The 13,171-nt window shown below is 51.7% G+C and overlaps 1 protein-coding gene across 2 annotated transcripts in view; it reads left to right on the plus strand.

The window, feature by feature from the left end:
- The window catches only part of RPTOR (regulatory associated protein of MTOR complex 1), a 329,954-nt gene that overhangs the window by 245,619 nt on the left and 71,164 nt on the right, over window positions 1-13,171 (plus strand). For both annotated transcript variants that reach the window (XM_032429799.1, XM_032429800.1), the window contains one exon: window positions 1,035-1,145. In XM_032429799.1, coding sequence (XP_032285690.1) covers window positions 1,035-1,145 — 111 coding nt within the window. The remainder of the gene's footprint in view (window positions 1-1,034; window positions 1,146-13,171) is intronic.

Raw genomic sequence — 13,171 nt, forward strand, 5'->3', positions numbered from 1 at the left:
TTATGCTCGAGAAACACGCGCCGTGCAGCCTCCGTCCCTGCAGCGTTCCGGGGTTTGCTCTCTACCCCCTTTTCCCATCCACCATGGGAAACTTGAAGACAGGGAAACTTATATTAATAACACTTAAGAGAGATTTTTATTATGTGGTACATTTTTAAAAAATGGATGTTGGCCCTTTAAAGAGTTAAGCTTATGCTAATTGGAAATTTTGACAGTATAACAGGTACTTGACAGATGAGGTGTTGCAACAGGTATGGGTTGGGCCTTCCAGGAGGACTCACCTGCCCAAACCAGAGACGGGATGCTTGTCCCTCATTAAACATGGCCTTTAACAAGAAAAGGACACAGGCCCCGCCAGTGGCCTCTGGCCTGGGTCACACCCCTCCACCCGTCTGGGAGGGGGACACCTTTGCCATATCTCTGAAATTCCAGCAAATTGGAGATAAGGACAGAGCACCTGTGCTGAGATGACTGACATAACGGGCTCTGCCCAGTTGTCCTTGTGAGATGGCCACCTTCTCTCTGACTGCCCTGCCTGAGAGCAGAGAGCCCCCCCCTAGGATGGTGCACCACCAAAATCTGGGCAGCAGGGACACCCACAGCTGCTCCCCGTCTTAACCAGGAAACTGGCCCATCCCAAGGCTCAAGTCCTTCTCTGAAGGTCGATCTCAGGGGCAGATGTGAAGGTTGGAGCCAATAGGGCAGGAGGGTTGTGGTTTGAAATGTGAGACTCACAATTAAGGGGCCCTCTGCTTTGCTGCTCAGAGCAAACAAGGCCGTGTGAGGGTGAGGCCGCAGGGGGTGGGGTCCCCGGACGGGAAGCCACGGGTTCTTCACGAGATGAACTGTGGCCTCTAGACCAGGCAGGGCTGGAAAAATACTGCAGTGTCTCGGAGAACAGAGATGAGGAGATCCCGAAGAGCCCCCTTTGCTCACATTCCCACACGCGCTGAAGACAGCGCCACACTGTGTCCCGAGCCTGTGCCCCTCGCCCCCCAGGAGCTGGCACGCTCACGCTCTTTTCTCTCCCCCAGGCCTTGTCTGTGGGCATCTTCCCCTACGTGCTGAAACTGCTCCAGAGCTCAGCCAGAGAGCTGCGGCCCCTTCTGGTGTTCATCTGGGCCAAGATCCTTGCCGTGGACAGCGTGAGTAGTCCGCGTCCTCCCCGCTGGCGCCGGGTGGTCTCTGCGTGTTAGCCGGCCTGGCCCAGGCAGCGGGTGCGGAGAGCGGGGGCTCGCGGAGGTGCCGAGCGCGGCTGTGTCCTCTCTCTGTCCACGAAGACCCCACATTTCTTGTCCTACCTTCACCCAAGCCTCTGCCTTTGGTGCCCTTGCCTTCCCCCACCCCTTCTCCAGGCACTGCTGAGCCCCCCCTCCTTCCAGAACACGGGAGGTGCGTCCCCCTGGGGCCCAGTCCTGGTCACCTGAGCTGCACGCTGCCTCCCACCCCACCCCACCCCCGTCCCCTCCAGTCCTCCAGCAGGAAATGACCCCGACCACTTCCTTCTTGAAACTCGGCCCTGCCTCGCCTGGACACCCACCGGGCCCTCTGTCTCCAGCCTGTGCTTTTCCCTCCCCTGCCCTGAGCTCAGGGACAGTCTCCTGCAGCTCTGCTGTCAGCAGCCACCCCCTCCCCGTCCTCATGCCTACGGGGCGGCAGTCACGCCTCTACTCCATCAGGGGCTGGACAGGACCATGCTGAAGGCTGTAGGGGACGCAGAAGGCAGTGGTCTCTGCCCTGGACAGGTCACTTCCAGTGGGGCAAAGCCCCTGCTGCAAGCGGAAAGTCGCCACGCCGCGGGGGGCTGTGCCGTGAGGGTGGGGGACCCGAGCATTCTTAGCACAGGGGGCATTGATGGGTGTAGCCGTGGGAGGGGACAGCTTTTGAGAGGGATAGAGGGCAGATGGCCCCACTGGGCTGAGGTGCTGGAGGCACATGCAAGGAGCCCTCAAAGTGGAGGGCATCCCACTTCCTTTAGCCCACCGAGAGGACCATTAAAGATTTGGGAACAGAGACACAGCAAGATCCAAGCTGTGGTTTTTAAGTGTCTGGCCTCGGTCTAGAGGAGATTGTAGGTCAGCTGAGGAGGGGCCCGCTGGGCAGGAGGGGTGGATGTGATGGGGTGACTGTTCGGGAGGTCCAGGTGAGGAGGACCCGCGCCTTAGGCCTGGAGGCAGGGAACTCTGGTGCTCGGTGACCTTGCTGGTGAGCCCCCCTGGGGGGAATGGAGAACAAAGAGCCACAAAAGGAGAGTGAAGGAGGGTTCCCAATGGTGGAGGTCTGACTCAGAACACAAAGGGGGTTCCAGAGTGAGGGTGTGTGCTGGGTGGGAAACAGAGACCCCAGAAGAGGCCATCACACAGGGCAGTCAGCTTCAGAAAAACCGTGGATGCGGAGATGGGGAGGAAGTGCCAATGGCCAGATGGTCGCTTGCTTAAGGGGTTAAGGGGGTGGGGGGGGAGTGGGCGCCTACCCTGCCACCCCTCCTGCCGGTCACCACAGCCTCACCTGGCCGGCCCCCTCCCCGGCCACACCCCATTGGGTGACTGCGTCTGGGCGCGGCCAGGCTGGCCTTCTTGAGCGCTCACCCTCGGTCCTGCATGCTGCTCTCTGCTCACTACACCCTTTGCTGTCCTGCAAACGAGCCCCAGCAGCTCAGGCTGCCACGGGACTGGGTGCTCCCTCGCCTGGGTGCTGCGGCCACCCCGCACAGCCTCCAGGCAGCCGAGCTTTGCCGTGAGGCCCAAACCTGGGGTAATAGCTGCACGAGGATGCGAGGGTCGCAGGCGTTCCCAGTGAGCGTCTCACAGCACAGGCGCTTCCAGGTGGCCGCGGACCCCAGTCACGCTGAACTCGGTTATTACTGTTTTTATGTATTGATCTCGAGTGGCAGCCTTGTTGAATCTTGTAGTTCTGGCCGTGGACGGTAGGTTCTCTTGGCCTTTCTGCACAGGCGGTCACGCAAACCAGGCCAGTGAGGTGGCTCTGTCCCCGTCTGTCGGGGACATTTTGGTCTAGTGGTACCGACCAGAACTCGCGCACGCTGTTGATCAGACGCGGTGATCCGCTCATCTTGATCGTGCTTGGTCTCCGTGGTCTTCTCGGTGCTGTGAACGCTCTCCCTCCCTGTCAGTGCCTCCCGGGCTAAGCTTGACCTCCATCCAGCCCTGACCCTTCTTGGGCCCAGTGCCCCGCACACGGCTGTGTCCACAGAATGTTCTGTTGCTTGTCAGCTTCACAGTGATGTTCAGAACATTGTATGTTCCGACAAAATGTTTACCTTTCCGTGCATTGAACTAACTTCAGATAAACGACCTCTCTGAAAGATTGACCAAAACCCTAGATTTCAGACTTAAGAACTTGAGTCTGAGCCCCGCTGCCCACGTTTACTTGGGCGAGCTTTCACTTCCCGACGCCGGCCCTCTGTAAACCGTTGCCGTCGTGCTTCCAGCAGCCGGGATGGAGATGAGAGCCGTGACCTGGAAAGCTGTCCTGGAAATCTTGGAATAAAAGGAATAAAAGCATAAGTCTCGCATCTGCCCGGCTGGTGTCGGACACGGAAACCTTTTCTTGCTGATCCGAAAGCTTGTTGTTGTGGGCGGGGAGGCTGTGCCTTTTGGTCGTTTCTGTTTTGCCCCTCACGTTTCGCTGAAGAGCCAAGCGATGTGAACAGAAGGGCTCTCCCGGGGGGTTACTCGGAAACTTTCTCTCCTTCAATGCTGTGTCTTCTGTATGGAACGCTTGGAGGTGGATCGGTGCCGTTACTCGGTTCCTGGGTGCACGGAGGGCCCAGCTCAGACCAAAGCCCATCGAAGGGAATGCCCCCCCCCCCCGAGCCCGCCTCCCCGCCCGTGGGCCACCAGCGCTGCCGGAGCGTGGGTAAGCCACCACATTCTTGTCCGTACAGGATCTTTAGGACCTGTCAGTACCCGGAACCAGACTATGTTTAGTTCTAGTCTTAGGAGTATCTGTTCCTGCTTCAGTGTTCTGTACGTGAACAGCCCTTCTGAGCTGCACCTCGCTGCCGTGTTCTCGTGGGACCTACAGTGGTCATCGTACTTGGGTATGAGGAATCTGCTAGAAACCACCTCCCGGGCCCATCTGCCTCCAGGGGCCTGCTTGTCTCCAGTGCCCGGATGCCAGCAAACCTGCTGCCGCTCCCTCGTTACCCGACTGAACGAACCTCTCAGGGCCACGCGCTTCCTGTTTGCACAGCGCTGAAGGAATTACACATTTGAGAGTGCTTGAGGAGCTGTTCCTGCAGCCAGCTGGAAATGCCCTCGCCTGCAATGTTCTTTTCCGTGCCTGCAGGCACCAGGGACCTTCCAGTGAACTCATTTCATAGCCAGTTTGTTGCACCTATTTATTTAAAGGCAGTCATCCCACGGAGAGACGTTTTGACATATTTCCTGTTGAGACTGAGGGCCGTTTACCTCCTCCTTCCTTTTATGATCACTCAGGTAGTTTTCCAGAGACTAAAGTTCCGTATGCTTTTGGGGAGCTGTTCCCCTCCCTCCTTCACATCCGGTTGGAAGTCCCGCTTGGTCACTGCCAGGCTCCGTGGGCTCTCGTGCTGTGTGCAGAGCCCCCGAGTCACTGGTGCCACCCCCACGGGGGTCAGAGCGCATGGTGTTTGCGCACAGGGAGCCCACGCTTAGGATCAAAGCCTGCGCGGAGCACAGACTGAGGTCTGCAGTGCCCCATGTCCTGTGCCTACGCTGGGCCCCACCTCGCCGTCAGGGCACTTCCCCAGGGGTTGAGCATGGTGGCCCTCTCAGGCTGGACCCCAGCTGGGGGCGAGTCCGGGGCCCCCTCTTGAGCCACAGGCATGTGTTGAGTACACACTATGTGCTATCCTGAGAGGGGCCCCTGAAGGACTCGGGGAGAGGCAGGACTCACTCTGACCTTAAAGAAGGCAGGCTGTGTCTGGGAAGAAGGAAGGAGGGTGATTTCAGGAAGGGGAACAGGGTCAGATGGGTCTATGCCATTTGACCGAGGGTGGCGCACATTGTGGGGACAGTGGTGGGACAGAAGGCACAACTTGGGACAAGGAGGGCCCTTCCTGTTGTTCTCCAAGGAATCTGGTCCCAGAAGGGTCTCTTCCCAGACCACGCATGCGCCATGTTACCCTTCACTCGCCGCTACCAACCAGGCGTGTGAAGAAGCAGGAAGACGTGACCCACAACAACGAGAAAAAACCCATCAGAACCCACTCTGAGCCCTCACGGATATTAGAATTAGCCGACAAGGACATGGAAATGGTTGCTGGAAGTCTGCTCCACATAAAATTTCCACTGAGACATGGAAGGCAACAAGGAGCCTGCTGAACCTTCTGCAGAGGGAAGCCACAGTGTAACCTGGAAAACATGCTGGACGGGATCGACAACCCACTAAACATCGCAGAAGAAAGCAATCACAGCTGCCCAAACGCAGCACAGCGAGGACAGAGGATTCTTACCAGACTAAGGGGCATCATTGAGTCGTGGAACCACTGCAAGTGACGTGACCGAAGTGCGTTCAGAGCCCCTACAGTGGCCAGCGGGAAAAAATACTTAAAGAAATGGTGGCTAAGAAATGTCCAAATTTTCCAGTTTGATGAAAACAATAAACCCGCAGACCCAGGAAGCTCCGTGAACCCCACGCACGAGGAACATGAAGAAAACCACCCCAAGTCATAATCTAATTGCTTAAAAACAGGATAAATTTATGAACTGAGAAGCAGCTGATAAAGGAGAACAGAGGAGCGAGGAGAAGGAAGACAGCAGGTTACTGGTCGGGAACGACACCAGGAGGGGACGGCAGCTGGCTCCCTAATGTCCCTGAAGAGAAGCCGCCAGCCTGGCCTGCTGTGCCCGGTGAGAGCATCTCTAAGTGGAGGCAGAGGACTTTAAGGCATGCAACACTGAAGGGACGCACCACCAGTAATCACTGGTGGGGTCAGCAACGTGTGTGGTCACAGTAGCAAAACGGGTGGGTGTCAGCTTCTGAGACTTCATGTGAAGTGCTGCCATGCAGAGGAGAGCGTGAGGAGGATGAGGTCTGCGCACCAGCTGGAGTTAGAGGAGTTGAAATCGTACAGCGTGTTCTGCAACCACAGTGGAGTGAAACAATCAAATGGGTAATAGGAAAACTTCCAAACACTTGGAGACTAAGCAGCACACTTTTAAATAAATCATTTAATGATTACATTATAAAATAAAATTTTAATAAGTAATATAAGTATAAAATATATAGAATATTTAATATTGAAATATGAGTGTTATATAAATAAAGTATAGAGGTAGCATAATTATTTATGTAAGATAACATGCATAGTTATAAATATTTATAAAATACACAAATGGGACTACATCAAACTAAAAAGCTTCTTCACAGCACAAGAAACAATTCCCTAAAAAGGCAACCTGTGAAATGGAAAAAAATATTTTCAAACCATCTATTTGACAGGGGTTAATATCCAAAATATATAAGGAATTCATACAACTTAATTGCAAAAACCCAAACTATCCAGTTAAAAAATGGGCAGAAGACCTGAATAGACATTTTTCCAAAGAAGAATCCAGACGGCCAACAGGCACATGAAAGATACCCAACGTCACTCATCACCAGGGACATGCAAATCAAAACCACAGTGAGACACCACCTCACACTGACAAGAGTTAGCGAGTTGGCAAGAACGTGGAGAAAAGGGAACAAGACAAGTACTGTTGGTGGGAGCGTGAACTGGTGCAGCCACCGTGGAAAAGTGTGGAGGTTCCTCAGAAAACTAAGAATGGAACCGCTGATCGGTCCGGCATTCCCACTGCTGGGCGTTGAACCAGAGGCAATGCAATCCTACCTCGAAGAGAGACCTGCACCCCCATGTTCACGGCAGCATCATTCACGGTCGCCAAGCATGGAAACAACCCGAGTGTCCGTCAACAGGTGATGGATAAAGAAAATACATGCACTGGAATATTGCTCAGCCCTAAAGATGAAGAAAATCTTGCCATTTGTTGAACCTGAAGGGCACCGTGCCAAGTGACATAAGCCAGACAGAGGAAGACAAATACCGCCTGACCTTATTCATTTGTGGAATCTAAAACAGTCAAACTGACAGAACCAGAGAGCGAGACAGTGGTTTCCAGGGCTGCAAGTGACGGAGACGGGGAGACGCAGGCCGAAGAGTACAGACTTGCAGGTCTCTGTCAGTCTGGGGAGTACTGTAGTAACAGTGCTGTGTTGTGCACTTGAGAGATACTGAGAGTAGACCTTTAGTGTTCTTACCACACCAAAAAACAAAACCAATAGTAACTATCTGAGTAAATGGATGTGTTAATGAACTTGATTGTGGTGATCATTTTACAGCATGTGTGTATATCACACTAGTACGTTGAATATACAAAAATTGTACATATTTTTGCTTGTCAATTATAAGTCAAAGCTAGAAAAAATATGTGCTTATAATACAAAATGTAATTTTACTGATATACTTTATTACAATTTATTATGTAAACAATTATATGAAAAAAATCAGTGAAATAAAATTCGTTTAATAAATATTTTTCAGAAGGGTCTGAAGGGAAATAAAAAATACCTTGAACTGAGGGGAACTGAAAACACAGTATATCAGGATTTGTGGGGACAGCTAAGCAGTGTGAGAGGGAAACTTACAGTTCTACGTGCATCCATTAGCAAAGAGGGAAGATTTTAAATCATTGGCCTCAGCTTCAACCTTGAGCTGTTAGTAAAAGAAAAGCAGATTAAACCCGAAGGAAGTAGGAGAAAAGAAATAAAAATCACAGTGGAGATCAATGCAAAAGAAAACAGAAAAACAGTAGAGAAAATCTGTTCCACCAAAAGCTGGTTCTTAGAGCAGATCAATAAAATGAACAAACCACCACCCAGATACAGACTTCATTTCCTTTGGTTATACACCCATTTGTGCGATTGCTGGATTGGAGGCCATTCTGCTTTTAATTTTTTGAGGTACCTCCATCCTGTTCCCCGAGTGGCTGCACAGAAAGAGAAACAGACACCACTTCCCAAATCAGGAATGAGAGGTGGCATCCCAGAAGGTTCTAGAGGCATTAAGGGAACAGTAAGCGAATATTATGAATGACTCGATGCCAGGACATTCAAGAACTCTGAAGAAATAGACATTCCTTGAATGACAAGAGCTTCTCACTTAGGAAGTGAGTCTGAATAGCACCGTATCTGTTGAAGAAATTGGATCTGTAGTTTAAAACTTTCCTACAGAGAAGCTCCAGGTGCAGGTGGCTTCACTGGTGGATTCTAGCACGTCACTGAGGAAATGGCTGGCAGAGAAGCACCGTCCCATGTCGTCGTGTGAGACCAGCAGAGAGCACGCTGATGCCACATCCAGACAGCGTCCCTCCTGAGGACCGACGCAGACATTCCAAACAAAACTTCAGTAAATCAAATTCAGCCACATCTAGAAAGGCTGACAACTCATGACCTAGCGGGATTTATTTCAGGAATGTAAGGCAGTTGAACGACTGGAAAAATCACTGTAATTTACCACATTAACAACAGTAACAACAAAAGCCATATTCTCATTCTCAAAGATGCCACAAAGAAAGCATTTGACAAAACCTAAAATCTGTTTCAGACTTTTTAAGAACACTCTCAGCAAACCAGTCACAGAGGGAACTTCCTCAGCATGACGAGCAGCATCTACCGAAACTGCTGGGCCAAAGTCACACGTCATGGTACGAGTCTGAACACCATGGTCAGGAGCAGGACTAGGTGCCACCCTCGTCACCTCTCCCTGGCACACATGGAAGCCGCACACAGTACAAGAGAAATAAAGGAAAGAGCATAACTGTCTTTCTTTTCAATCAACACGATTCTCTCTGTAGAAAATCTGATTGAATCTATTTAAAAAAAAAAAAACAACCTAGTACCACTAGTGAGTGAGCTTAGTAAGGTGCAGGTTACAAGGTCAACACACAAAACTATTTTATTTATATTTAATATTAACCATGAAAAGTTGAGATTAAAGTAAAAAACATTTACAACAGTATCGAAAATATGAAATACTTAGGGATGAATCCCCTCAAAAGAGACGCAAGACTTGTGTACTTGGTGCCACAAACCACTGGCAAGAGAAATTACAGGAAATCTGGATCAACGGAGAGATCCCATCATCCTGGGTCCTGACTCTAAAATCCATGAGGAAATGCAAAGGACCTAGAATAGCCAAAACACCTTTCTTTAAAAAGAAAAAAGAACAACAACAAAGTTCAAAGGACTAGTACCACCTGATTTCAAGACTTATCTACGTCTATAGTAGTCAGGACTGAACGCGGCATCAAACCCGTGGAACCCAATGAGAAGTCAGGAGGTAGACCCACACATGGTCAACTGATTTTCAGCAAAGATGCAGACAGTTCAGCTCGATGGAGAACGGAGCGTCTTTTCACCCCACGATGCTGGGACACTCGGACATCCACATGCAAAAAAGTGAACTGAGGTCTACACCTGGCAGCACATTAAAAAGTTAACTCAAAACGGGAAAATATTTGCAAATCATTTATCTGATAAAAACTCATAGTGAGATCGTATAGAGAACTCTCAAAACTCAATATGAAAACAAACACACAGACCAAAAAATGGGCAACGGGTTTGAACAGACACTTCGCTAAGGAAGTCGTTTGCTGGCGAAGAAGTACCCGAAAAGATGCCGCACATCGTCCTGCACCAGCACACGGCCGTTAGAATGTCCAAAACAAGAAGACTACGTCCCGTGTGGGCACAGACGCAGAGGAACGCAGGTGTCACGCCCGGCCTGGGAAGCGGTTCTGGTCTCTTGAAGGCATGTGTCCGCTAAAAATTGTACACAGTGTTTACAGCGGCTTTATCTGTAATAGCCAAACGCCGGGAACAGCCCAAGTGACCATCAGCTCGTGAGTAAGCCAACAGTGATCTATGCCCACTGCAAGGAGAAGGAATACACCAGCCCAAGATGGTTGTGCTGAATGAAAGAAGCCAGGAAAAGAAGGGTATTATACCATACGACTCCATTTACATAAAATTCTAGGAAGTGCAAACTATAGTCACAGAAAGCAGGTTAGTTGCTGCCTGGGGAGGGGGATTCCCAAGGGGCACAAGGAAACTTTTGAGCACAGAGATCCCTTACGTTGATTGTAGGCATGGCTTCACGGGTGTGTATGTATGTCCACAGTTATCAAAATCTGTGCTTGTAAATGTGCAGAGTTGTCGTATATCACTTTGACCTCAGTAGAGCTGTTAAAAATTTCAAGTTGTGGAACAGTCTTTGGGCAACTGTACTGTCCCTTCTAGATCTTCAACCCAAGAAAGACAACAAAATGTGGGAAGATTGTTCTAGATGAGACTCAAGATGCATGACCAGAAAGTACAGGTCTGGATCCCAGACCCCAAACCAAAAGCTGTAAAGGACCTTGTTGGGACAATTGGGAGAAATTTGAATATGGACTGAGTATCAGATAATAGCATGGTATCGAAGCTCAATTTCTTGAGAGTGATCATGGTTTTGTAGTTAATATAAGAGAATGTCCTTTTTCTTAGGAAAGTTTCCAGGCAAAGCATCATGCCATCTGCAACTTTCAGAAAGTGCAGACAAGCACAGGGGAAGGGAGGAGAAAGCAAACGTTGCAGAATATTCATTTAAATTGTCCTTCAGGTCGTGGGGGGGGGGGGCACACATCAAGAGAGGATGAGAAAGCATATAGAATGGCCAAACCTGTGATCTCTGCGGGAGGGTGCTGGTGGCTTTAGTCAATCCCTCAGACCCCTCCTTATGCTTTGTCTTTCTGCTGATTAACCAGATGTTGAGGGGGGTGCGGCGGAGACAGTCACTGACAGATTCCTGTAAGCTGTAAGCTAGGTGGCCGCTGATTGGGGTTTCTTCACAGACACTCAGTTGCAGTTCAAGTTACAGTTAACACAGTTTGATTTACACGGCCGCCGGGGGCCGAGGGCACAATGTCTGCGAATTTGGAACAACGATCTGTGCCATGTAGTCATGAAGTCAGTCCCCATCTGGGGGTACGAGGGCTTCAGCATGTGTGCAGCTGTTCTGGGGCCAGGAGAGAGCACACTCTGAGTGAAGGCGGATTAGAGAGGAGCCCCGTCCCTGTGGTAGTCCCCTCCCGGTCCAGAGCGCGTGCGCACTTCTCCTCGGCTCTGACGCCACCAGCCTCCCTCCTGCACCTGCACCCCCCTTTCCCACCGCCCCCTCTAGGCTCACACAGAAAACTCAGTTGACGAAATGAGCGGGTTTGGCTTTCTCTTCCGTCCTGTGATGACTCGTGTCGCCGGGATCTGAGCGTGACCAGGACGGCCAGAGAGCTTGCAGTTCCGAGCCTGCTGTCTTGACGGCCTAGTGCCTGCGAGGGGCTGGCGCGCTCAGGCCCGGGGCAGACATCAGTCCTGCACCGGCAGCTTGTCTGTCTGTCTCCCTGATGCCTTGTTCCTACAGGTTTTGTCTTAAGAAACCGCTTTTAGAACAGGTTATATTTACAGGAAACCTAACACAGTAAGTAAAGTTCCCATCAGCCCGCACCCACTTCCCCTGTTGTTAGTATCATAAGGAATCCGTGTTGACACACCGTCATTACTGGCCAAAGTCCACACTCTGTTCAACTTTCCTTGGTTCTCCTCTCTGTCAGGTCCTCGTGTCTCCTCAGGCGCCTCTGGGCTGAGCCGTCTCTCACGTCCCGGTTTCGGGGGGCCTGGCAGTTCGGGGGGGTTCTGGGGCGGTCCCTCCGTCGGGATGTGTCTAATGTTGGGTGATGGGTTTGGGGAGGAAGACCACAGAGCTGAAGGGTCTCCACATCACCTCACGGCAGGGGTCCCCACACTCAACGTTGACGGGTCACCGAGGACGGGACCCCGACCCCCTGACTGGGGTGTGTTTGTCGGTGTGTCCACTTGTTACCCCACTTCCACCCTGTTCCCCCCACATGGAGCTCACTGTGCTTCACTGGGATTTGTGTTACATGACCTGCTTTGTGTCCCAGGTCAACCACAATTCCTTTACTCACTTTCATTAATTTCTCTCCCTTATTACTGGTTTAGGTTATTTGATAAGGTTTGGTGTTGGAGTGGTTTTGTTTTTGCATTCCCGGGAATCTGTGTCCTCTGTCTCTCCGTTTCCCTGCTGCACCCACACCTGCCCTGCGGCCCGGCCCCTGCAGGCACACGGAGCAGGCAGCTTTGCTGTGCAGCAGGTGCTCGGGCAGCGAAGGCCCGGGTCCACGGGAGAGCCCAGCCCCACATCTGAGCTTGCTGTAGGATAATGTCACTTATCCTTCCTGCCTGCTCATTTTGATATCAATAATTGAATTGCTTCGATGGTCCATTTAATTTCCAAACTATATGTTTTAAAGTGCAGAAAATAAACTAAATCTCGGCATCGGGGAGCACAAATTTGCACGTCTCACGGGGAAGCTGTAGTCAGCAAGGAGGTGCTGTCTGAGTGGATTCGAGGTGCTGTTTTTATTGTCCTGCAGAATGGCCTCTTCCTTGCCGCCATCCTGGTTAATGAGGCTGTTTCGGAGGCCCTCAGAGTGGGCTTTACTCTGGGGGAGATTCAGGTCCACCCTCGAGGGGCCTTTGGAGAACTGTGGACCCAAACAGCAGAGCCCCCACCCCTCACGTCACCAGAGCTGGGGTCTGCCCCTTCCAGCACTGGTTCAGGCCCTGGAGGCCGCCTGCCTGGGACGAGGCCACTGAGTGTGCCTGTCTGTCTGTCTCTGGCAGGAGGGAGACAGTTGTTCTCAGATGGCTCTGGGTTTCCAGGAGTGAAATGAACAGCAGAAGGCGGAGGCAGGAGGCTGTCACTGCTGCTCACCATCGGGCCGTCAGGCCCCGCTGCGGGCGGATAGGACTGGGTGCAGGCGGGGAGGTAGAGATCACCCTCTTGCGGCATGAATGGGCTTGGTGACTCAGGCTGCAGGGCACTTCCTGGCGAGAGGAGGTGAAGCATCAGCCCGACAGCCGACGCCAAGGGCAATTAAGAGAGGCCGTTTTCCTGGGTGATGACTCAGGGGCCCGTGATTCATTGTCAGGGTGGGCTGACTCGCTGGCTCTGCAGAGCTGATCAGAGCGAGGATGAGGATGGGGATGCTGGTCAGCCCGAGAGCACAGCCCACAGGACTCCAGTCTTGCGTGTTTTAGGAAAAGG

This window comes from Phoca vitulina, unplaced genomic scaffold, assembly GCF_004348235.1.
Source record: "Phoca vitulina isolate PV1807 unplaced genomic scaffold, GSC_HSeal_1.0 scaffold41, whole genome shotgun sequence".
NCBI classification, from domain to species: Eukaryota; Metazoa; Chordata; class Mammalia; order Carnivora; family Phocidae; genus Phoca; species Phoca vitulina.